Genomic DNA, 26,360 nt, shown 5'->3' with positions numbered 1-26,360 from the left:
GATTCATGGTGCAGACACCAAGCCCCAGTGATAACCCTGGAGGCAAAAAAAATTTTCAGTAGGTTAAGCGCACGTGGTGCAAAGCACAAAGACCAGCATAAGGATCCTGGTTTGAAGCCCTGGCTCCCCACCTGCAGGGAAGTTGCTTCACAGGTGGTGAAGCAGGTCTGCAGGTGACTATCTTTCTCTCCCCCTCTCTGTCTTTCCCTTCTCTCTCCATTTCTCTCTGTCCTATCCAACAGTGACGACATCATCAACAACAATAATAACTACAACAACAATAAAAAACAAGGGCAACAAAAGGGGAAATAAATATTTTTTTAGAAAAGATATATATGAGAAAGATAGGAGGAGAGAGAGAAAGGACCAGCTATCGCTCTGGTATATGTGCTGTGGGTATTGAACTCGGGACCTCATGGTTGAGAGTCCAGTGCTTTATCCACTGCACCACCTCCTGGACCACACAAGACAGTACATTTCTGATGTTTCACATGTTTGTGCTCTTTTGTTTCAGCAGCCCTAGAAGATTAGTAGATGCCTCCAGAAGGTTCCAGCACTCTGCTTCCCCTACTGCTCTCTGCTTCCCCTACTTGCCACAGCTCCCTGCTTAAGTGCTACCTGGATAGGGGCTGATACTGATAACTCCAAGAAATTAGCATTTTCCACCTGGCTCCATATTCCCAAGTGGTATCCTTATCATTTTGGTTACTTTCTGCCTTGCTTTCTAGAATGTTAGCTCCATAAAAGTAGAAGCAGTTCAAGCCACTGCTCAGGACCTACCACATGCCTGACACAGACCATGCCTCCAAATATATTTATGCCACAATTGAATGAGCTACTTGATAAAAAAAAAGTTTGCTTTTTTACTTTTTAATCCCTCACCTCACCTGGTAACAATGCCCTGATCAGTCAACATGTGCAAACGGATTGACAAGTTCATCACCATTTGGGTAAAACGAAGGAGTCAAAATGCATGTCCTGATGGCTGGGGTTTGGTGGCCTCTTTGCTGTAAAACAACTGTGGGGGACGATTGATCAGGTTTCTCCAGTAATCATCCTGATGCACCGTTTGTCTGCCTCTGTTTCTCTTGTGCGAAACACTACTCCCCGGCTTGCCCTGTTGTTTTTCTGATTAAGGAGACAGAATTGAGTAATCGAAATTTAGTTTGTGTAGAGGTGCCAATCGTGGCAAATAATGAACTAGGGGATCACCTCCCTTCCCGAAGCATTGAGCTGAAACCAACAAATTCATTTTATTTAGGACCACAGGCTGAACTCAGAGTGCTGTCGGTGACAGTGGAGTGTTTTCTTCACTAATGAAGTCAACCAGGCTCAGACAATCCTCCTCCCGTGTGGTGGGGTGTTGCTTATCTGAGCTGGCCCAGAGCTGTGCCTTTGGGCATCTGCTTGCTACAGGGAGTGGTATGTAATTCTATTGCAAACGTATAAGCTGTGGAAAAAATGTGCTTGTATACATACATATGGGCATATGGATGTATAGTTATCTATACAGACTAGATATATATATATATGTATATGTTGTTATATATACAGCTTTTCTATATGTATATATACACATCATATATATAATTTTGCAAATTTCTTTAGTCTTAAGGTTGTTTCTAGTTTGCTTAGTAAATCCATATTTAGGTTTCACAATTTGGGAATTAAAGACTTTTCATATATATATATATATATATATATATATATATATATATGAATATATATATATATACATACACACATATATTTTTTTCAAAAGGAAACTTAACCTCTTTCCTATCTGAAACAAAGAAAACATAGATGCTTTAGGAGTCCAGCATCAGCCTTTGTTAAATGAAATGTTAATGTTTTGCTAGTTTCTTACTCTAGTCTAGTTATATACAAATTTAACCCATCCTTACGGTTGACTGTGAGATTTGACACATTTCTGCCTGGTCCCCTAATCATCAGAGCTGCCCTGGGAGGGGTCAGAAGCCTCCTGTCATCTCTACCTTACATGTAGGGTACAACACCCAGAGTGGAGGGGTGTGTCTTATCCAGAGCCAGACATCTAATACCTATGTCCTTTTCTATTCTCTGACTTGGTCTGTCCTTTTTCCAGAACAGCATTTCACAATGTGGAAACTTTTTATGTCATTTATTTAAAAGAAATAGGTTTAGACTTTAAAACAATAAAGATTGTTTTCATATGGCATCTTAAAACCAATATAATTTTAGTTATGGAAGTAAAGAGTTAGCAAAATGTATAGGAAAACAATTTGATACTCAGATCAAGTTTAATGGTCCACTTCTCAGGGAACATCTGTTGGGAGTGAAAATCATGTAGATTACAGGAAAGGCAGTGCATTTAATCTGACATTTTACAATGGGTTTACAATGAGTCATCATGAAGAGATTTACATCAACAAAAATTAATTCAATCTGGAACACACATTTTAGCTACAGAAAACTGGGTTCCATTCAATCTACTATCTATTTTCCTAAAATATTACAGAGAAACCAGCACTACTTGGGGGCTGGGTGGTGGTGCATGTTGTACAAAGTGCAAGGACCCGAGCAAGGATCCAGGTTTGAGCCGCCCCCCCCAACTTCCCCACCTACAGGGGAGTTACTTCACAAGCAGTGAAGCAGGTTTGCAGGTGTCTTTCTTTCTCCCTCTGTATCTTCCCTTCTCCTCTCAATTTCTCTCAGTCCTAGCCATAAAAAAAAAGGGGGTTGGGGTGGGGAATTGCTGCTAGGAGCAGTGGATTCATAGTGCAGGCACCGAACTCCAGCCATAACCCTGGAGGCAAAAACAAAACACACACACACCACCACCACCACCACCACCACCACCACCACCACCGGCACCACCACCACTACTTTCTTCGTGTCTTTACCCAAATGTCAGGGAAAACTTCTCTAATTCATGTACTTCAAATTATCCTAGCCTCCCCAGCCCATCTCCCTTATGCCGCTTCATTCTTTTTACCAATACTCATTGTCACCCAAACATTGCATATTGTGATTATTTTTGTCTCTCCTCCTATCTGTTTTCCCAGAGTATACAGTAAGTGTTCAATATTTGTTCAGCGAATGAAAGTTGTCTGAGAACTTTTTGTTCCAAGGTTTAGTCTTGCAGACCTTTGTCAGTGCACTGGGCAGAGGCTCTTCAGGACTGGCTGGAGGGTGTGGGAAAATAAGCAATGACAAGTATGAGATCCACAAACCCCACTCCTCCAGAAAACGTAGTTGCGGAACTGGACTACATTTTTCTCATGCTAGCCGTATCATGTCAGCTTTTTGGTTCCACCTGCCAAATTGTGCTACATTGTGCTACATAGAGCTACAGCGAAAGTGAATGAGTTAATCATGCGTGTCTAATAAAAAATAAAAAACTTTTACCTATTCTGGAAAAAAAAGAAAAGAAAAACAGGGCTGGCACAGCTGTGAATAACTAGGCAAACAAAGTAGAGCTTGGAGGCCAAAGCAGCTTCCCAGCTAAACATTAGTAAGGGCCAAGTCTAGAAAGTTCTTTGCTGAGTTGTGGCTGAGGTTCCTGCTCTGCCCAGTTGACCTGTAATCAGGGCAGCTCTCCCGGGAGACCCGGGTGGACCCTGCCTCTGGTGCCTGTTTGCCTGGGTGGGTAAAGACAGTGAAGGTGGGGGGGAGCTGCTCCACAGTCCAGCGACCCCGAAAGATCCCCTTGCGGGGCGTGGCTTCTTATGACCCCGCCCCCTGGGTCCTCAGGCAGCGAATGAGCGGGCGCCGCGGGCGCACAGGGCGGGCCCATGAGGTGGGGGGTCCGCGCGGGCTTGCGAGGGGCGCAGGTGACACCGCTTCTGAGCTGCACCGAGGCAGGAACCCGTTTTCCGCGTCCCAGGCTGCCCTGGGAATGTTTTCAGTCGGCACAAACATGGCTGCGGCCCTGCGAGCGGCCGGCGTCCTCCTCCTCCGCGATCGGCGTAAGTGAGGCCCTGTGAGGGTGGCCGGCGGGGACAGCAGGCTAGGGGCTTCCGAGAAGCGGCGGCGGGCTGTGGGCGCCGGGGACGAGCGGCCGGCCGGAAGGGCCCTTCCCGGGGAGGGGCGCGAGGGGTCCGCGGTCACCCGGGCAGCGCTGCGAGTTCACGGGGAGGGGCCTGGAATCCGCTCGGCGGGCAGTGACAGGATGTCCCGAGCCTCGGCCGTGGTGGTGTGTGACATGAGAAGAGCAATCGTCACCGGCTAGACGTGTTCAGGGCCTGCCGGGGAGAGGACGGCGAGCGAGGCCGTCATCACTGTGGGCATGTGGTCCCTGCCTGGTGACGGGGGGGGGGGTGTCCCTGCCTGGTGACGGGGGGTGTCCCTGCCTGCTGACGGGGGGTGTCCCTGCCTGGTGACGGGGGGTGTCCCTGCCTGGTGACGAGTGGGGGTGTCCCTGCCTGGTGACGGGGGGGTGTCCCTGCCTGGTGACGAGTGGGGGTGTCCCTGCCTGGTGACGAGTGGGGGTGTCCCTGCAGGTGACGGGGGGGTGTCCCTGCCTGGTGACGGGGGGTGTCCCTGCCTGGTGACGGGGGGGGGGTGTCCCTGCAGGTGACGGGGGGGGTGTCCCTGCAGGTGACGGGGGGGGTGTCCCTGCCTGGTGACGGGGGGGGGTGTCCCTGCAGGTGACGGGGGGTGTCCCTGCCTGGTGACGGGGAGTGGGGGGGGTGTCCTGAAGGTGAGGGGGGTGTGTGTCCCTGCCTGGTGACGGGGGGGGGGGTGTCCCTGCCTGGTGACGGGGGGTGTTCCTGCAGGTGACGGGGGGGGGTGTTCCTGCAGGTGACGGGGGGGTGTCCCTGCCTGGTGACGGGGAGTGGGGGGGTGTCCCTGCCTGGTCCCAGAACAAGTCTAAGTGAGACCTTCATGAGCCGTCTTGAGCAGCCTTTTTCCAGAGCAGCTCTGCAGTCTGAGGGTTTCTTGGTATCTGTGTGCGGCACTGAGCTCGAGGCTGTCCCTGTGCCCTGCTGAGCCCCACCGCAAGCCTTTGAGGGGCTGCAGAGCCCCTGTCCTGTCAGCTCACCCTGTGAGCACCACCCACACCCGCGGGCTGTCAGTGGGCCTTGTCCCAACGAAAACACCGACTCTGGGCAGCGCGGTGGGTCACCAGGCAGGGGACCCTGTTACCAGGCAGGGGACCCCAGTCATCTATCAGGCAGGGAACCCTCATCACCTCTGGACCCCTCGTATCTTAGTCTAGATGCCTTTGTTAAGAAAACAATATGGAGAAGCCAGGTGGTGGCGCACCTGGTTAAGTCCCCACACTACAGTGTGCGAGGACCGGGGTTCAAGCCCCTGGTCCCAACCTGCAGGGGGGAAGCTTCAGGAGTGGTGAAGCAGGGCTGCAGGTGTCTGTCTCTCTGTCTCTCTCCCTCCTCCTTCCCTCTCAATTTCTCTGTCTCTAGCCATAATAATAATTTTAAAAAGACCAATATGGGCTCAGTGTACAATGATCAGGCCAGAAAAGACCCTTGAAGTTGTTCTCTTTCTGGAAGAGGCAGTGTTAGCCATGGGGCTGAAAGGGGTGGTGGGGGCTGGGTGGTGGTGCGCCTGATTGAGCTCACAGATTACAGTGCACGAGGATGGAGGTTCAAGCTCCCTCCCCACTTGCAGGAGGAACGCTTTACAAGCCATGAAGCAGCTCTACAGGTTTCTCTCTCTCTCTCTACCTCCCCTTCCCTCTTGATTTATCTGTCTCAAATAATACATTTATTTATTTTAATAGCTTTTTAAATTTATTTGTTGTTGGATAGAAACACAGAGAAGGGGGTGATAGTGAGAGGGAGAGAAAAACAGACACCTGCAGACCTGCTTCACCGCCTGTGAAGCGACTTCCCTGCAGGTGGGGAGCCCGGGGCTCGAACCGGGATCCTAACTGGTCCTTGCGCTTTGCATCACGTGCATTTAACCCGCTGCACTACTGCCCGACTCCCTCAAATAATACAGTTTTTAAATTTTTATTTATTTTCCCTTTTTATTGCCCTTGTTTTTCTATGGTTGTTGTAGTTATTGTTGTTGCTGTTATTGATGTCGTTGTTGTTGGATAGGACAGAGAGAAATGGAGAGAGGAGGGGAGACAGAAAGAGGGAGAGAAAGACAGACACCTGCAGACCTGCTTCACCGCCTGTGAAGCGACTCCCCTGCAGGTGGGGAGCCCGGGGCTGGAACTGGGATCCTTACGCGGGTCCTTGCGCTTCGCACCATGTGTGTTTAACCTGCTGCGCTACCGCTCGACTCCCTTTTTTTTTTCTTTTTAAAAATATGTTATTTGGGGAGTCGGGTGGTAACGCAATGGGTTAAGCACACATGGCGTGAAGCGCAAGGACTGCTGTAAGGATCCTGGTTCAAGCCCCTGGCTCCCCACCTGCAGGGGAGTAGCTTCACAGGCGGTGAAGCAGATCTGCAGGAGTCTTTCTCTCCCCCTCTCTGTCTTCTCCTCTCTGCATTTCTCTGTCCTATCCAACAATGACGACATCAGTAACAACAATAATAACTCTAACAACAACAACAACAAAAAAACCAACAAGGGCAACAAAAAGGAAAATAAATAAATATTAAAAAGTTATAAAAAAAAGAAAAAAAGAAGTGGCAAATTCTAAGAGGTCTGAAAGAAGTGTGGAATTTTTTTTTTTGGCTATTATTTTATTATTTATTTTACCAAAGCACTGTTCAGCTCTGGCTTATGGTGGTGCTGGAGATTAACTGAACCTGGGACTGTTGGTGCCTCTAGAATGAAAGTCTTTTTGCATAAACATTATGCTATCTCCTCAGGTCAGAAGTGTCAAATTAATCTTTTCTTTTATCCATTCTCCCTGTGGCAAGTAAAGTCTGCCAGGCTCTAGACTGACATCCTGGAACAGCATGAGAAACTTTGAATTATTTATTGTTCACATATATGTAGCCAAGTTGAGTTCAGAAATCATAGCTGTAGTAGATTTGGACTCCAGTTTGACTCTCATTTTAATAAATAATTAAAATTCTTTAATCAATCATCTTGTTTGACATGAAAGGATTAACATTTGGGTTAGAACAAATTGAGTATTACTGCTGAAAGTGAATTCTGAAAGAAAAAGTGGAATGCATAGTTTGCACTCTGCCTTTTTCTCATGTTACAGAATTAATGAGAAGCTTCCTGCATTGGGCCACATAACCCGTATGGGCAAGTCCATGATAGTGAGTGTTCATTCCTTCTTTCCTTTCCTTTTTTTTTAAAAAAATATTTTATTTATTAATGAGAAAGATAGGAGTAGAGAAAGAACCAGACATCACTCTGGTATGCTGCCAGGGATTGAACTCAGGACCTCATGCTTGAGAGTCTAATGCTTTATCTGCTGCATCACCTCCTGGACCACTGTTTGTTTATTCTTTCTTTCTTGTAATTTTTTTAAAAACTGTCAAATTTTTAAAAAAATATTTATTTATTCCCTTTTGTTGGCCTTGCTGTTTTATTGTTGTAGTTATTATTGTTGTTGTTATTGATGTTGTCCTTGTTGGATAGGACAGAGAGAAATGGAGAGAGAAGGGGAAGACAGAGGGGAAGAGAAAGGTAGACACCTGCAGATCTGCTTCACCACCTGTGAAGTGACACCCCTGCAGGTGGGGAGCCGGGAACTCAAACCAAGATCCTTAAGCTGGTTCTTGTGCTTTGCACCACCTGTGCTTAGCCCGCTGTGCTACCGCCTGACTCCATTGTAATTTTATTTTATTTTATTGTTTAAAAAGTATTTATTTATTTACTGGATAGTGACAGAGAGAAATTGAGAGAGAAGGGGGAGACAGAGGGAGAGAGAGACACCTGCAGCACTGCTTTGCCACTCGTGAAGGTTCCCTTCTGCAGGTGGTGGTCGGGGGGTGGAACCCAGGTGCTTGTGCATTGTAACGTGCCTATTTCACCAGAGCACTGCTCTGCTCTGCCATATGGGGCTGAGGATTGAACCTGGGACCTCAGAGCTTTAGGCATGCAAGACTTTTGCATAGCCACAATGCTATCTCCCCAGCCCTGGTGTGTGTCCTTATCTCTCTCTTATCCGCAGGTAGAGTCAGACACTATTCTGGGATTGGACATAGATTTAAAAAAAATATTTTCCTTTCTTGGGGCCAGGTGGTGGCGTACCCAGTTAAGTGCACACATTATAGTGTGCAAGGACCTGGGTTCAAGTCCCTGGTCCCCACCTACAGGGAGAAAGCTTCACGAGTGGTGAAGCAGGGCTACAGGTGTCTCTTTTCCTCTCTCTATCTCCTCCTTCCCTCTCAATTTCTGGCTTTCTCTTTCCAATAATAAGTAAATAAACATGTTTTAAAAATATTTTCCTGTCTTCACAGTAGCTTTGTGAGAATGACCTTATCTCCATTTCACACATGAGGAGAGTGAGGCTTGCCGTAACCTCATGAGCTGCTCAGCTGCAGCTCGTCGGCTTATCTGAGGTTTTTGCTCAGATATCTCTGACTCCAGAACTTACTCTGCTTATACCACATAGTGCTACATGTGCCTTTGGACTTCTTGCTCTTTTTAATATTCTACTTATTTATCTTGGATAGAGACAGAAAGAAATTGAGAGGGGGAGGGGAGGGCAGAGGGAGAGAAAACCGTAGCACTATTTCAGTGCTTGTGGAGCTTCCCCTGCTGCAGGCAGGGACCAGGGGCTTGAACCTGAGTCCTTGTGCACTGTAATGTTGGGGTGCGATCAGGTGCTCTAACCCCAACATTTGAATTTCTCAGCTGTCTGTGAGGGGAGTATGATTTAGGAGTTTCAGATGATTCCTTATTTGAATGACTTTTATTATTATTATTTTGTGTTGAATTTTTATTTAAGTTAATTTAAATTTGTATGAATACCCACAGTTGGTGTGTGTGTATTTCTCCAGAGTGCTTCTCAGCTCTGGCTTATGGTGGTGCGTAAAATTGAAGCTGGGACTTAGAAGCCTTAGGCATGAAAGTCTTTTGCATAATCATTATGCTTTTAAAAAATATATTTATTTACTTATTATAGGATAGAGACAAAAAATTGAGAGGGAGGAGGAAGTAGAGAGGGACAGAGAGACATCTGAAACCTACTTCATCACTTGTGAAGCTTTCCGCCAGCTGGTGGGGACCAGGGGCTTGAACCTGGGCCCTTGTACACTATAATGTGAGTATTTAACCAGGTGCACCACTGCCTGGCCCTTCCATTACACTGTCTTTACTGCCCTGGAATGATTATTTTAAGTACCTTCAGATGATGGATAATAGTCCTTTGGTAGGAGACAACTCTGAAAAACCTTCTGGAGGGGTTGGGCGGTAGCTCAGCGGCTTAAGCACACGTGGTATGAAATGCAAGGACTGGCATAAGGATCCCAGTCGAGCCACCAGCTCCCCACCTGCAGGGGAGTCACTTCACAGGTAGTGAAGCAAGTCTGCAGGTGTCTATCTTTCTTTTTCCCCTCTCTGTCCTCCCCTCCTCTCTCCATTTCTCTCTGTCCTATCCAACAACAATGACAACAATAACAATCACATCGATAAACAACCAGGGCAACAGAAGGGGGAGGATCTTCTGGTCATTAGAGGGGAGGGGTGTTTTAGAGAAGTCCACGAGGGGTATGTTAGGGAGAATCCATTCTTATCAGCATAAACCTCCTCGGAGACTTGGTTTAACTACAAAGAAAACTGTAGTAGAAGGAAGGCAGAAGGCTCCCAAACCACCAAGCCTCCAGTTGTACAAGCACATGCTAATGTGCTCAGTGGAGGCTCTAGTTATCATTCTGTCTTGCCCACTTTTGTTTCTTCTTTTTTCCCCACCAGTTTATTGCTAGAGCTCGGTACACGACTCCACTGTTGGTGGTGGTCTCATTTTTTTCTTCCTATTTTTGTTGTTATTATTACTTGAAAAATTTTTATTATCTTTATTTATTGATTGATAGAGACAGCCAGAAATCAAGAGGGAATGGGGTGATAGAGAGAGACAGAAGCACAGAAAGAGAGAGACAGAGAGGCACCTGCAACACTGCTTCACCACTCGCAAAGCTTTGCCCCTGCAGGCGGGGACCAGGGGCTCGAACCCGAGCCCTTGTGCACTGTAGTGTGTGCGCTCAATCAGGTGCGCCACCCCGTGGCTCCCTTTCTTTACATTTTTAATGACAGAGACAGAGGAATAGGGAAAGAGGAGGTAAGAGTGAAAGAGACAAAAAGAGAGACACCTGTAGCGCTGCTTCTTCCTGCTGCAGGTAGGCCCAGGGGCTTGAACCTGGGTCCTCACATATTTCTAGGAGGAAATTTTGTTGCCAGCACTCAAGTCATGGAATTCCAGTGTTCTGTTTTCTTTCCCACAGAACCTGATATAATCTCACCCCTACAAGGAATTGAAGACATCATTGTGTGATGGATGCCCTAGTTAATGCTTATACAGTTCAGAATTGAGCTTGTCTAGAGTAAGGAGATGTGAGTTGGTTTGAGACTTCATTTGAGCTTCATTGAACTTCCTGTCAATCTTTGCCCTTCCACTTTGAGTTAAAATAAGGATTATTCAGCACTAGCTCACATAATTGGCTCTGGTGGGAGTCTAAGCGGCCCAGAGACAGTGTTGTTCTGCATCTTACAGACATGCTAGGTGGTGAAAACAAAGGGAAGCAGGATAAAACAAACAGAGCAGGCATGGCCCCTGTGTATTAGACACTTTCAAATGGAATTCAGAGCCAGCACTAATACGTGACAGACAGACAGACAGACGGACAGACACCAGGCAGGGTGCTTTACCTCAGCTCCTCTGCAGTCCTCACACAGGTCCTGATTGCAAGGGCTGATCTTATTACAGTGGAGAAAACTGAGGCTCAGAAAGATTCTCGCCAGCCCAGCTCCACTACTAAGTGTCACTACTAAGTGGCAGAGCTGGCTCCGGAGTCAGATCTGCTGGCCACAGCTGAGTTGTGCTCCAGGACACCTCTGATTCTCTTTCTTTCTTCCTATCTTGCTTTTTCTTTTTTCTCTTTCTCCCCCACTCCCCACACCTCTGATTCTTTTTTCGCAGCCGAAGCATCAAAGGAGAGTAGTTTTGAACTTGCTGGGTGGAGAGTGGGGGAAAGGAGGGCATATGGACACCAACATCATCAAGACTGAGATGGCTTCAGTTTCATTTTCCTGTGTGTTGTTTAAGAGTGAAGACATTCTGGGAGTCGGGTGGTAGCACAGTGGGTTAAGCACAGGTGGTGCGAAGTGCAAGGACCGGTATAAGGATCTGGGTTCGAGCCCCAGCTCCCCACCTGCAGGAGAGTCGCTTCACAGGTGGTGAAGCAGGTCTGCAGGTGTCTACCTTTCTCTCCTCCTCTCTGTCTTCCTCTCCTCTCTCCATTTCTCTCTGTCCTATCCAACAACGACGACACAGTTATAACTACAGTAATAAAACAACAAGGGCAACAAATGGGAATAAATAAATAAATTAAATTTAAAAAAAAGAGTGAGGACATTTTAAACTGCCACCAAGGTTATCACTGGAGCTTGATGGCGGCACTACAGATTCACTGCTCTGGGTGGCCACTTTTCCCTTTTTTTTTTTATTTGACAGGTCAGAGAGAAATTGAGAGGGGAGGGGAGACAGAGAAGGAAAGAGAAAAGTAGACACCTGCAGCGCTGCTTCAGTGCTCGTGAAGTGTGCCCCTGCAGCTGGGAAGCTGGGGCTAGAACCCTCGTCCTTGTGCATGGGGATATGTGCACCTAACCAGGTGTGCCACCGCTTGGCCCCTGAGTGAAGACTTGAAAAAGAATATCTTATGGGGCCAGGTGGTGGCGCACCTGGTTAAGTGCACACATTACAACACATAAGTATCTGGGTTCAAGCCCCTGGTCCTCACCTGCAGGGGGAAACCTTCATGAGTGGTGAAGTAGGGTTGCAGGTCTCTCTCTCTCTCTCTCTCTCTCTCTCTTTCTCTTTTCCTTTCTCTCAATTTCTGGCTATCTCTATCTGGTAAATAAATAAAGATAATAAAAAGAAATGTTTAAAAATATTTTATTTGCTTGACAGAGACAGTGAAATCAAGAGGGGAGTGGGTGATAAAGAGGGAGAGAGACAGAGAGACACTAGCAGCCCTGCTTTACCACTTGTGAAGCTTCCCCTCACAGGTGGGGACCAAGGCCTTGAATTCAGGTGGGCTCACCCTGGTCCCCAAGAGTGAAGGTTTACACTGCACCTGCGGGTGGCCCAGGGACCCCTCCATTCACTTGGTTCTCCAGGCCCATCCCTCACTCATTAATTCGGTTTGCGATATATAACAACATGAATTTTGTACTAAGAACTCTTACTGGGGGCTGGGTGGTGGTGCACCTGGTTGAGCACACACGTCGCCATGCAAAAGGACCTGGCTTCAAGACCCACTCTCCACCTGCAGGGGGAAAGCTTCACAAGTGGGGAAGCAGAGCTGTCAGTGTCTCTAATTCTCTCTATCTCCTCTGACCCTTGCAATTTTTCTGTCTCTAGCCAAAATAAATAAAACACATAAGTAAATAAATAAAATGAAAAAAGGAGATCTGGGCATGAAAACAGTGACTCCTCACTTTTCCTGCAGGCCCCTCAGCTCTCATGTGAGCGACCTGCCGCGCACCACCTGTAACTCACATGATGCAGCGATTCTCATGAGGGAACCAACCATCTGAGAATCTGCTGCGCGGAGGTGTGACCTGGCTTCCTGCAGGTCTTGATACGCACCTTAGGGGGCGCACTGCTTCCTCTGGGAGAGGCTGGAAATGCTTTCACCAGAGGGCTGAGAAGTGCCCCGGGTATCAGCTCTTGACAACAGTTCTTTAAGTTTGAAATCAAGAAATCATGCTCGCTCTTTCATAAGCAACAACTTACCGTGAGATTTCATGCCAGCGCTTTATTTTTGTCACAGTGGCGCAGGACAGCTCGAGGGCCGCGCAGGCATGGAGGTGCCAGTCAGGTGTGAGCATGGCAGCCGCAGCTGCAGAAACTGCCCAGCGAGTCAGAAGCCCGAAACCTCAAGAACAGCCGGAAAAGAGGTATGAGTCGGACTCCGGGCCCTGGGAGGGGTGTCTCTGTCCTGATGCAAACTCTGGTGGGTCTAAGCTGCCTCAGAGAGAAGGCGCTGGGAAATCCACTGTTTCAGGATGGGATTTTCCTGACTTCCTTTGGGCCATTAAGCTACAGATTTCACTTGCTAGAACTTCAAAGATTTTTTTTTTTTTTTTGCATTTGTACAGATTGAAAATATACATTTGAATTACCAGGACCTTGTGTGTGCATGATTTCACCATTCTAGGCTGACCCTTTCAGTTAAATAGAAAGAGACAGAAGCAGAGAAAGAGGGAGGAGAGCCACTGTATATCCCATATGGTGCTGGGTGCCTGTGGATGGCAAGGCAGATGCCCTACCCAGTGAGCTATCACCCCCAACAATTGCTTTTGTGTGTGTGTCTTAATTTTTTCCCCCTGACTTTGCAGGGGATACAGGACAGTGGTTATGCAAAAGAATTTCTTTCTGGGGGAGTCGGGCGGTAGCGCAGCGGGTTAAGTGCACGTGGTGCAAAGCGCAAGGACTGGTGTGTGGATCTTGGTTTGAGCCCCCGGCTCCCCACCTGCAGGGGAGTCACTTCACAAGCGGTGAAGCAGGTCTGCAGGTGTCTATCTTTCTCTCCTTCTCTCTGTCTTCCCCTCCTCTTTCCATTTCTCTCTGTCCTATCCAACAACAACTACAGCAACAATAAAAAAAAATAATTTCTTTCTTTCTTTTTTAAATGAAGGCATTTCTTTCCCTTCCATTTTAAATTTGTGATCAATAGTTCAATAGTGGGTTACAGTATTTTAAGATTATAACATAGAGTTCCACTCCCACCACCAAAGTTCTGTGTCGCCATCCTCCTGTCTCTCAAAGATAACCACCATAGTTTTCACAAGTCTTTTTTTAAAAAATATTTATTTATTTTCTCTTTTGTTGCCCTTGTTTTTTGTTGTTGTTGTAGTTGTTGGATAGGACAGAGAGAAATGGAGAAAGGAGGGGAAGACTGAGAAGGGGAGAGAAATATAGATACCTTCAGACCTGCTTCATCACCTGTGAAGCGACTCTGCTGCAGGTGGGGAGCTGGGGGCTCGAACCAGGATTCTTACGTCAGTCCTTGCACTTTGCGTAACGTGTGCTTAACCCGCTGAGCTACCACCTGACTCCCAGTTTTCACAAGTCTTAGACACAGTTTGCTTGCTTCTGTTTTTTTTTAAATACAAAAGAATTGTCATCCCAAGTCCCAGGTTCAAGCTCTGACACTACCATAAGCCAGAGTTGAGCAGTACACTGTGTTTTTTTTTTTAATTAAAAACTAATAAATGTTTTGTAATTTTTTCCAGCTTTATTGAGTTGATTGACACAAATCTCACAGGGCTTTATGGATAGATGGTTGAGTCAAAACAGTTGGCAAATCACAGAGGAACTTAGTTCTGGAACATGTCACATCACAAAAATTATGTGAACACTGGAAATGTATTTCCAGACCTAACACAATTATGCCTTTGAAACATATGTCCTACACAGGATAAAGAGGAACTGACCTACCAAGAATTTAGACAGTCAGCTCTTCCATTGGTTTTCATCTGTTTATAGTGAATGTGATTATAAGTGACACACTGACTTATGAGAGAAATAAAGTATGTGTTTTGTACCTCACTTCTTTTTAAAAAATATTTATTTACTTCCTTTTTGCTGCCCTTTTTTATTGTTGTTATATTTATTACTGTTGATGTCATCATTGTTGGATAGGACAGAGAGAAATGGAGAGAGGAGGGGAAGACAGAGGGGGAGAGAAAGACAGATACCTGCAGACCTGCTTCACTGCCTGTGAAGTGACACCCCTGCAGGTGGGGAGTGGGTGCTCAAACCGGGATCCTTATGCCAGTCCTTGTGCTTTGCGCCACGTGTGCTTAACCTGATGTGCTACCGCTTGACTCCCACCTCACTTTTTCTGTTTGAAGGAGGGTGTCAGTAGGCCTGGTGTTGTTGCTGGGTGTCCTCTTTAGTAACTGAAGCTACATCTGTTGTCAGATCTTTTCTGGTACAAAAGCAACGGAAGATATTATGAAGGGCAGTTATTTAGATGAGTACATGAGTGACTTAGAAATAACAGACTTGGGCTGGGGTAGATACCATAATGGTTAGGCAAAGAGATTGTCAAGCTTGACGCTCCAAAGTTCCAGCTTCAATCCCTCACACCACCATAAGCCAGAGCTGAGTTTAAAAAAAAAAGAAAGAAAGACAAAGAAATAACAGACTTTAGGGGTTGGGGAGACAGGTCAGTGTGTTAGGTCATAGGATTGCATATTTGAGGCACCAGAAGTCCCAGGTTTAGTTCCTGGAACCACCAAAATCCAGAGATGATAGGTGCTTTGGTCTCTCTTAAAAATGAATGGGGGCCAGGTAGTGATGCACGCAGTTGAGCAGACATGTTACCCTGCACAAAGACCCAGGTTCAAGCCCCTGGTCCCCTGCAGGGGGGAGTCTTCATGAGCAGTGAAGCAGGGCTGCAGGTGTCTCTCTCCCTCCCCTTCTCTTGCTTCCTCTCTATACAATAATAAATAAAAATATTTTTAAAATTAATCAGTGGGGTGGGTGGGTGGGGGGAGAATACAGGTCTAAGAAGGATGACAGAGGACCTAGTGGGGGTTGTATTGTTATATGGAAAACTGGGAAATGTTATGCATGTACAAACTATTGTATTTACTGTCAAATGTAAAACATTAATTCCCCAATACAGAATTAAAAAAATTAATCAGTGAATCTTTAAATATAGCACATTTTATTTTATTTTATTTTATTTTATTTTATTTTTTTGTCTTCAGGGTTATTACTGGGGCTTGGTGCTGGCACTGTGAATCCACTGCTCCTGTGGCCATTTTTCAATTTATTTGGATAGGACAGGGAGAAATTGAGAGGGGAGAGGAAGGTAGAGAGGGAGAGAAAGATAGACATCTGCAGACCTGCGTCACCGATTGTGAAGCAACCCCCCTGTAGGTGGGGAGCCAGGGGTTGGACGAGGATGTCGCATGGGTCCTTGCGCTTCATACTATGAGTGCTAAACCCAGCCTGCCACCACCCTGCCCCCGCCCACACCTTAGGATTTTTTAGGCAGAGCGAAAGGAAGTGGCTGTGAACTACTTAACTCCTTGCCCTTTCTGCCTGACCAGATGTTCGATGAAAGCTGGATGGCTATGGGAACAGGCGGTGGCATACCTGGTAGACCATGCATGTTACAATGTTCAAGGACCCAGGTTCAAGCCCCTGGTGCCCACCTGTAGTGGGGAAGCTTCATGAGTGATGAAACAGTGTTGCAAGTATCTCTTTTTTTTCTCCCCCATCTCCTTCTTCCCTCTCCATTTCTCTCTGCCTCTGTCCTATAAAATAAATAAAATAAAACAAAATTAAAAAGAAAGATGGCTATGGAAATAATATTTTTATGGGCAGAAACCAGAGCACTGTTCTGCTCTTTATCATGTTGGATTTGTTTCTGGCTTTCTTGTTTCTGTGTGGTGCTGGGGATTGACACCCAGGGCCACAAGCATGTAAGGCATGCAATCCGCCACTGAGACATTTATCTTTGGGTTTCGTATCTTGTGTGGTCATAGGCACACTGACTGAGTTCTACATACTGAGTCTTGTGGAAAGAGGTCCCCACATCATCTCCTTTCAGCTCTGCCCTCAAGGCTGGATCTAGGGAGGAAGATGGAGGCACAGATATTGTGTCTCAACTGGTGGCTTGGGGCACCCTGGGTCCCTTCCACCCCCTCAGCCACAGTGGGAGGTGCTCCAGATCCGGAGGGTTTAGAGTAAATATTTAGTGTGAACTGCAGAACTAATTTTGATGTGAAGTCTTGGAAGAAAAATGATTTCATTACTCTATTATCCTACTGGCAAGTGTCAGTAATATAAATAAACCTTACTATTACATTACTAAAACTTAATAAAAATCTAGAAGAGTACATTAAATATCTTTATTGTAGGTATATGAAATGGGTTTATTCCTGAAAGTATAGACAAGCAAATAAAAAATCCGTGATAATCTTGTCATACAATGCTTCATCTCTATATTTATACAGTAACTCAGACAGCTCTAATATAATACTGTGTGTGTGTGTGTGTGTGTGTGTGTGTGTGTGCATGTGTGTGTGCATGTGTGTGTATATATAAACTACTTTTCTCCAGAGCACTGCTTCACCCTGGCTTATTCTTGGTGCGAGGGATTGAACTTGGGAAACATCAGAGCTTCAGGCACAGAATGTTTTTTTTTTAATTTTATTTTTTTATTTTTTATATATTCATTTATTTTCCCTTTTGTTGCCCTTGTTGTTTTTTTATTGTTGTAGTTATTATTATTTTCTTTTAATATTTATTTGTTTATTCCATTTTGTTGCCCTTGTTGTTTTTATTGTTGTAGTTATTGTTATTGGCTAGGACAGAGAGAAATGGAGAGAGGAGGAGAAGACAGAGAGGGGGAGAGAAAGACAGACACCTGCAGACCTGCTTCACCACCTATGAAGTGATTCCCCTGCAGGTGGGGAGCCAGGGGCTCAAACTGGGATCTTTATGCTGGTCCTTGTGCTTTGCACCACGTGCGCTTAACCCACTGCACTACCACCCGACTGTAGTTATTGTTATTATTGATGTCGTTGTTGGATAGGACAGAGAGAAATGGAGAGAGGAGGGGAAGACAGAGAGGGAGAGAAAAATAGACACCTGAAGACCTGCTTCATTGCCTGTGAAGCAACCCCCCTGCATGTGGGGAGCCAGGGGCTCAAACCGGTATCTTTATGCCGGTCCTTGTGCTTTGCGCCACGTGGCACAGAATGTTTTGTATAACCATTAAGCTGTCTTCTCAGCCCACTGCATGTTATTTTTACAAGGTTTCTTTTTAAAAAAATATTTTTATTTATTTATTATTGGGTGGAGACAGAATTTGAGAGGGGATGGGGTGATAGAGAGGGAGAGAGACAGAGAGACACCTGCAGCCTTGCTTCACCACTCGTGAGGCTTTTCTTTCTGCAGGTGGGGACCAGGGGCTTAAACCTGGGTCTCTGCACACTGTAATGCAAGCGCTTAACCAAGTGTGCCACTACCTGGCCCCTCAGGTTTTCTTTTATTTAATAATAGGTTACTATTTATTTATTTATTTATTTATTTTTTAACCAGAGCACTGCTCAGCTCTGGTTTATGGTGGTACAGGGATTGAACCTGGGACTTTGGAGCCTCAGGCATGAGAGTCTTTTTGTATAACAGTTATGCTATCTATCCCCACCCTAAATATTCTATATTACTATCTTAAATATTTTATTAGGTTATAATTTTCCAGTCTTAGATTAAGATGCACATAAGTTTTACTTATTTTTTAACATTTACTTATTTATTCCCTTTTGTTGCCTTGTTTTATTGTAGTTTATTGTTGTTATTGATGTCATTGTTTTTGGATAGGACAGAGAGAAATGGAGAGAAGAGGGGAAGACAGAGTGGGGGAGAGAGAGAAAGACATCTGCAGACCTGCTTCACTTGGGAAGCGACTCCCCTGCAGGTGGGAAGCTGGGGGCTTGAACTGGTATCCGCCCCTTGTACTTTGCACCACCTGCGCTTAATCTGCTGTGCTACCGCCTGATTCCCCAATTTTACTTTTTTTAACCATGATTGGTTCTGTGATTTATTTACTCTATTGTAGTTATTTATTTTTTTAAATGTTTCAGCTGATTTTTCATTTTCTTTCTTCTTTTTTTTTTTTTTTCAAGAGCACTGCTCAGCTGTGACTTATAGTGGTGCATGGGAGAACCACTTTGTTATGTCACCTCCCTATGCTTTGTTTACTTTGATTCATTTTATGAGCATAGGAGAGAGAGAGACTAAGCACTGCTCCTTTATATCCTTTATATGCTGTGCTAGGAGCTGAACTCGGAACTTTATACATACAAGTCCTGCATCCTGCCACTGGGCCTGTTTCTGGATTTTAGATGTTAGGACCGATGAAGTGATACATGTCTACATGAGTCGAGAATGCTAGACTAACAGTCTTCTGGATACGGGGAGCATTGTCTTTAATTATTATTATTATTTCTACTTTGTTGGCCATTTGGTCTTTTTTTTGGATGCTGGCCAGCACTGCTTTTGTAATCTGAGTGTGCCTATAGGTAGTATATAAACCAGTGAGCTGAACTGTGTCCTAATAAAACTTTATTTATAAAAACAAATGGTGGAGTAGTGTACAAATCTGCCACCTCCGATTCAGACCAAGCACACCTAGTTTTTTTTTTTTTATTTATTTTATTTATTTATTCTGTTTTGTTGCCCTTGTTGTTTTATTGTTGTAGTTATTATTGTTGTTGTCGTCGTTGTTGGATAGGACAGAGAGAAATGGAGAGAGGAGGGGAAGATAGAGAGGAGGAGAGAAAGATAGACACCTGCACACCTGCTTCACTGCCTATGAAGCGACTCCCCTGCAGGTGGGGAGCCGGGGTTCGAACCGGGATCCTTATGCCGGTCCTTGTGCTTTGGCACATCTAGTTTTAATGAAGAGCTGGGGTCTCTTGTTAAACTTGCTAAGCAGTACATGTACCTATATGCAGTTGACTAGAATTCAACTTATTAATTGTCAAGCTTAGTTTTCTGTCGTGTACAATGAGTAATTCAGAGGAGAAAACCTCACATTTTGAGTGCCAGTATGTAAAATGATGAAACGTTAAAACTTTTCCAGTGAGCATCTTTCAGTATAGTTTGCTGTCTACACCTTAAGCTTCAAACAAAGGGCACTGAACTTTCAGCCCCTGGTCTCAGATGTGCTGTGTCTGGAGGGGAGGGAGGACCCTTGACTAAAGCCTTGCTCTCTGCATTCTGGAGTAGAGGGCATCTGACTGGGGCTTACTAATGCACCATTCATCATGCACAACACAGTTTGGAATCGAGTGCATGCATTTTTAGGCGTTTCTGAGTTGTGTGCATCTCTTTCATGTCGTAAGATCCACGTGGTTTGCAGAATATGGGTCTTGCAGAGCAGAGCTTCATCCCATTAAAAGCCACTCGTGTTCCGAGCTCAGGTGTCATCAGTGAGAAACAGTTCTAAATCCCGCTTGCACATTCAGACCCTCTGTGACTTGGGTAAGTCTCTCAGCCTGGGCTTTCTTAACCCGTAATCTGGTAACTGGCAGCAGTCCATGGATAAATGCTCTTAATTTATTTTGAGTCACAGTTTTGAGAGTGAAAGACAGACTGCCAGAATGCTGTTGGGTGAAGGAGAAACATCAAGGGAATATTGTGATTTCACAAGGTAATGATTCTGGAATTTTAAGGTGTCAAGAAAAGAAAAGCAGCCATCAGTTTGCTAAGTCATGGATATGGCTTCGGGTCAGAGGAGGCAGAAAAGTTACATAGCAAAGACATCATCAAAGTAGGCGCTTGGTTTAGTAAGACTAAACCCTCTCCCTTTGACGTCCTGCTTCTCAGCAGGGGTAGGAGGCATTTGTGCTCCCAGGACATACTTGACAATGTCTCAAGTCATTTTTAAAAAATACTTATTTAATTTATTTATTCCCTTTTGTTGCCCTTGTTGTTTTATTGCTGTAGTTATTATTGTTGTTGTTGGATAGGACAGAGAGAAATGGAGAGAGGAGGGGAAGACAGAGGGGGAGAGAAAGATAGACACCTGCAGACCTGCTTCACCGCCTGTGAAGCGACTCACCTGCAGCTGGGGAGCCGGGGGCTCAAACCGGGATCCTTACGCCAGTCCTTGCGCTTTGTGCCATGTGCACTTAACCTGCTGCGCTACCACCCGACTCCCTCAAGTCATTTTTTTAAAAAGAATTTATTCTATTACATATGCGAGAAAGAGTTTCACTTCAGGTGGAGTGAAGGAGAGAGAGAAAAAAACAGAGCATCACTGCAGCACATGTGGCGCTGGGGATTAAACCGGGAACCTCAGGTATGAAAGTCTGATGTTTCGCCAGTCAAATGATTTTCCCAGCCACTAGAGATATTTAAAAAAAGGGGGGTAGGGGGCCGGGTGCCTGTGCACTTGGTTGAGCACGCATGTTGTACCTGGTTGAGCACGCATGTTGCACCTGGTTGAGCGCACATGTTACAGTGTGCAAGGACCCGGGTTTGAAACCCCAACCCCCACCTGCAGACAGAAACTTTTGCAAATGGTGAAGCAGGGCTGCAGGTGTCTTTTTGTCTCTTCCCCTCTCTATCTCTCTCTTCCCTCTTGATTTTTGGCTGTCTTTATCCAATAAATAATAAATAAAATTAAAACATTTAAAACAAAGATTTTGTCTATAAATTTAAGATGGGGTGGGGAGAGAGAGAGAAAGAGAGAGTGAGAGAAGGGGAAGAGCACACCAGCACCCCAGAGCATCACTTGGGTGTGTGGGATGCCAGTTATGCAGTGCCGGACCTCAAGCTTCCTAGTTTAGCATCCTACTCGCTGTGTCACCTCCTGGACCCTGGAGACATTTTTTTTAAAGTCTTATTTTGCTTGTTTCATGTAAAAGAGAGAATTTCACAAGGTAGAAACCAAGCAGCACTTCAGTACATGTGGTGCCTAGGATTGAACCAGAAGCCTCAGTGATGCAAGTCTTACTCTCTATCAGTTGAGCTATTTCTCTAGCATTGAAAACAAAAATTGTCAGTAAGAGAGGGAAAGAGAACTTAAATATTCCTCTGGCACTTGTGATGTTGGGTATTGACCTCAGGACTGTATGCTTCTAGTTCAGTGCTTTATCCACTACACCACCTTCTGGGCCTCAGGCATATATTATTATTACTTTTTTAAAATTTTCTTTATTGGGGAATTAATGTTTTACATTTAACAGTAAATACAATAGTTTGTACATGCATAACATTTCTCAGTTTTCCATCATATAACAATACAACCCCTACTAGGTCCTCTGTCATCCTTTCTGGGCCTGTACTTTACCCCACCCATCCCAGAGTCTTTTACTTTGGTTCAATACGCCAATTCCAGTTCAGGTTCTACTTGTGTTTTCTCTTCTGATCTTGTTTTTCAACTTCTGCCTGAGAGTGAGATCATCCCATATTCATCCTTCTGTCTCTGACTTATCTTACTTAACATGAATTTTTCAAGGTCCATCCAAGATCGGCTGAAAATGGTGAAGTCACCATAGCTGAGTAGTATTCCATTGTGTATATATACCACAACTTGCTCAGCCACTCATCTGTTGTTGGACACCTGTGTTACTTCCAGGTTTTGGATATTACAAATTGTGCTGCTAAGAACATATGTGTACACAGATCTTTTTGGATGGGTGTGTTGGTTTCCTTAGGATATATCCCCAGGAGGGGAATTGCAGGATCATAGGGTAGGTCCATTTCTAGCCTTCTGAGAGTTCTCCAGACTGCTCTCCACAGAGGTTGGACCAGTTTACATTCCTACCAGCAGTGCAGGAGGGTTCCTTTGACCCCACAACCTCTCCAGCATTTGCTGCTGTTACCTTTTCTGATGTGTGACATTCTCACCGGAGTGAAGTGGTATCTCGTTGTCTTTATTTGCATTTCTCTAACAAAGACTTGGAGCATTTTTTCATGTGTTTCTCGGCCTTTTGGATCTCTTCTGTGGTGAATATTCTGCCCATGTTCTCTCCCCATTTTTGGATGGGGTTATTTGTTCTTTTGTTGTTGAATTTGGTAAGCTCTTTATATATTTTGGCTATTAGCCTCTTGTCTGATGTATGGCATGTAAAGATCTTCTCCCATTCTGTGAGGAGCTCTTGGTTTGGGTCGTGGTTTCTTTTGCTGTGCAGAAGCTTTTTTTTTTTTAAATGTTTATTTATTTATTCCCTTTTGTTGCCCTAGTTGTCTTCTTGTTGTAGTTATTATTGTTGTCGTTGTTGTTGGATAGGACAGAGAGAAATGGAGAGAGGAGGGGAAGATAGGGAGGGGGAGAGAAAGATCGACACCTGCAGACCTGCTTCACCTCCTGTGAAGCAACTTCTCTGTAGGTGGGGAGCCGGGGGCTCGAACTGGGATCCTTATGCTGGTCCTTGTGCCACGTGCGCTTAACCCACTGTGCTACTGGCCGACTCCCTGTGCAGAAGCTTTTTGATTTGATGTAGTCCCATAGGTTTATGCTTGCCTTAGTCTTCTTTGTAATTGGAGTCATTTCATTGAAGATGTCTTTAAAATTTATGCGGAAAAGAGTCCTGCCAATATTTTCTTCTAAGTATCTGATAGTTTCTGGTCTAACATTCAAGTCCTTGATCCACTTGGAATTTACCTTTGTATTTGGTAAAATATAGTGGTTCAGTTTAATTCTTCTGCATGTTTCAACCCATTGTTTCCAACACCATTTGTTGAAGAGACTCTGCTTTCCCCATTTATTACTTTTTAATGCAGTATGGGGGAATATGAGTGGCCTTCTTGGTCCATTCCCACACCCCCAAATTTCAGTGCCAATTAATTGAGGGAATGCCAGTACACAGGGTTGTTGTTGCTACAAGAGCCCCACATTTCCCCAAGATAAAGTGCACCTCACCCTCCACCAAACCTCTCATCTTCCTCCACCACAGCTGCCTAATGTTTTTTTATTTTTATTAGTGAGTTTTTACATATTTATTATTATTATTTATTTAAAAAATATTTATTCCCTTTTGTTGCCCTTGTTGTTTTATTGTAGTTTATTGTTGTTGTTGATGATGTCATTGTTGTTGGATAGGACAGAGAGAAATGGAGAGAGGAGGGGAAGACAGAGAGGGGGAAAGAAAGACACCTGCAGACATGATTCACCACCTGTGAAACGACTCCCCTGCAGGTGGGAAGCCGGGGGCTCGAACCGGGATCCTTAAGCCGGTCCCTGCACTTAACCTGCTGCGCTACTGCCCGAGTCCCACATATTTATTATTTTTTATTAGTGACTTTATAAGGGTATAATTCCACACCACTTCTCCCACCAAAGTTCTGTGCCCCCACCCTCCTCCGACAGTAACTGCCATAATATTCACGAGGTCATATAATATGCCTGCTTTTATTCACTTTTATAGCCCTTTCCTTCACTTCCTTCATAAGCTAGAGCTACACCAACTACAGCTTCCAGGTGTCCTTCCTTCTTCCTCTTCCCTCTCGGATAAGAGAAAACATGTCTGACTTCTTCAGGTGTTTTCCATAATCTCCTCTCTCAGTGGTGATATAAAAACAAAAGTTCCCAGTGACAAATGTTCCTGGTCCCAGTGGAGTTGGGGCTTAGAGGCCTTGGGTTATCTTTCCCTCACATTTGCCCCCTCTGGGAATATGGACCAAAATTCTTTTTGGGGTATAAAAGGAAGGAGTTCTGACTTCTGTCATTGCTCTTGTGCTGGACTGGGCGATGGCTGGTTGATCCATACCCCAAGCTTATCTCTGTCTCTCCCTAATAGGGGAGGGCTCTGAGAGGTGAGCTTCCAGGACACGTTGGTGGCCACTGTTTTTGTTCCTTTTTCTTTTTTTTTTTTTTTAATGTTGTTAATTAGCAAGAGAGAAATAGGCCAGAGCATTACTCTAACATAAGTGATGCCAAAGACTGACCCCAGACCTCATACTTGAGAGTCCATTGTTTCCTCCACTATACCACCTCCCAGGCCACTATTTTCTTATTCTTTTCATTAAATAGAGAGAGGGAGAGAGGGAGAGACCATGTGTGGAATTCCCGTGGTGCCGGCCCTGATGCTTCCATGTAGTGCTGGGACCTCACACAGGGCCTCACTCATGGTAAGGCTTGTGCTTTATTCCCCAGGCTAGCTCCTGGATCTGGAGACACTGGTTTCCACAACTGTGGTGGAGCGTGTGCTATTACTGCCCTGTAGTAAGTGGAGGACTATCCAGCTCCAAGTGTCAGCACTGCCAAAGTTAGGAAGCCCTAACCTGTGGCAGCAGCCATCTTCCAGTCACTAGAGGTAGTCTCCACGTAGGAAATGCAGAAAGTGGACCCCGTAGTCTCCAACCGGGCTGGTTATTTCTCAGTTGTGTTACCAAGAGTGAATGTTCAAGGATAGGTGGTGGCACACCTGGCTGAGTGCACACATTATCATGCGGGAGGATCTGGGTTTAAGCCCCAGCTCCCATCTGCAGGAGAAGGCTTCAGGAGCGGTGAGGTAGATCTATAGATGTTTCTCTTTCTCTCCATCTCTGTCCCTTGCCTCTCAATTTCTATCTGTCCTGTCAAAAAAAAAAAATGGACACAGTCTGAAGTGAAGCATGTTGAGGTGGCAATCGTTGCGTTGGTTAGGTTGTGATCGGCAGATGCAATATTATTTGATATGGATTGGGAGAGGCATACGGGAAAGTGGGCCCTATACAATGGTTCTAGGACTGGGGGAAGTAGAGGCTCTATAGTGGAGATGTGAGGTTCCTGCTGTCTTAGGGTTCAAAAAGACAACCAATAGTTAATGTTATCATCACATTATTTGGTAATTGGGTTAACTTTGAAAAGTCCTTTTGTTAGGGTTGGCTGTACAGTACCCAGTATCTTGTATATAGCTGTGCTATTGGATGCTTCTGATCTACTTGGTCTAGGCTTTTGAGAGAGTCTGCATATCAATTACACAGCCTATATATTGAAAAGATTCAGTTTGTGTTTTGAAAAACTTCTAGACATACAATTAATTTTCCCCCTCTCGTATTAATTAACTACTGATTTATATGACTACATTTTACTAGGAGTGTACATAAACACCATTCCCACCACCAAAAGTCTGTGACCCATCCCTCCCACCCACTCCCACCCCCCACTGGCCCAGGAAGCTGCATGTCCACCCCTCACCACAGGGTTTTTACTTTGGTGCCCTACTTACATTTTGGTCAGGTCCTGCTTTTAGTTTCCCTTTCAGATATTCTTACTCAACTTCTGTTGATGAGTGGGATCATCCCATACTCATCTTTATCTTTCTGACTTAGCTCACTTAACATAATTCCTTCTAGCTCTGTCCAAGATGGGTCAGAGAAGGTGGGTTCATTGTTCTTGATAGCTGCATAGTATTCCATTGTGTTTTCACGTGTGGAATGACAACCCTTCAGCTTCATTACTCGGGTGAGACCTTTCCTTTCATAGTATACTCTAATTCCATCTCAGGTGGTTCACTTTCTAACAAAGTCCCAAAACCTAGATATACACCAGTTTCTGTGAGAGAGAGCATATGTTCACACGTATCCGTAAACTACTGCAAAATATATACCTGAAAGCAGAAGTACACTAGAGTTTGCAGTGAGTACCTCCCTAACACTTCCTTTCCACTATTCCAAGCTTTGGGTACATGATTGCTCAACAATTTGTTTTGCTTCGTATGTTAACTTTCTTTTCAGTCACCAGGTTCCAGATGTCATCAGGATGCCAGCCAGGCTTCCCTGGACTGAAGACCCCACCAATGTGTCCTGGAGCTCTGC

At 45.1% G+C, this 26,360-nt stretch overlaps 1 protein-coding gene across 5 annotated transcripts in view; it reads left to right on the top strand.

Moving 5' to 3' along the window:
• The first annotated feature begins 3,762 nt into the window (after positions 1-3,762).
• Positions 3,763-26,360, top strand: part of FECH (ferrochelatase) — a 56,974-nt gene continuing 34,376 nt past the window's right edge. For 3 of the 5 annotated variants that reach the window (XM_060173937.1, XM_060173940.1, XM_060173935.1), the window contains exons 1-2: positions 3,763-3,947; positions 12,856-12,982. In XM_060173937.1, coding sequence (XP_060029920.1) covers positions 3,878-3,947; positions 12,856-12,982 — 197 coding nt within the window. In that variant the 5' untranslated portion in view covers positions 3,763-3,877. Of the gene's footprint in view, positions 3,952-8,995; positions 9,129-12,855; positions 12,983-26,360 lie in introns of all 5 variants that reach the window. The other 2 variants (XM_060173939.1, XM_060173938.1) reach the window with 1 other exon arrangement.

The sequence above is a fragment of the Erinaceus europaeus genome, chromosome 15 (genome assembly GCF_950295315.1).
Source record: "Erinaceus europaeus chromosome 15, mEriEur2.1, whole genome shotgun sequence".
Lineage (NCBI taxonomy): Eukaryota > Metazoa > Chordata > Mammalia > Eulipotyphla > Erinaceidae > Erinaceus > Erinaceus europaeus.
This window is presented reverse-complemented; position numbering and strand designations above follow the sequence as displayed.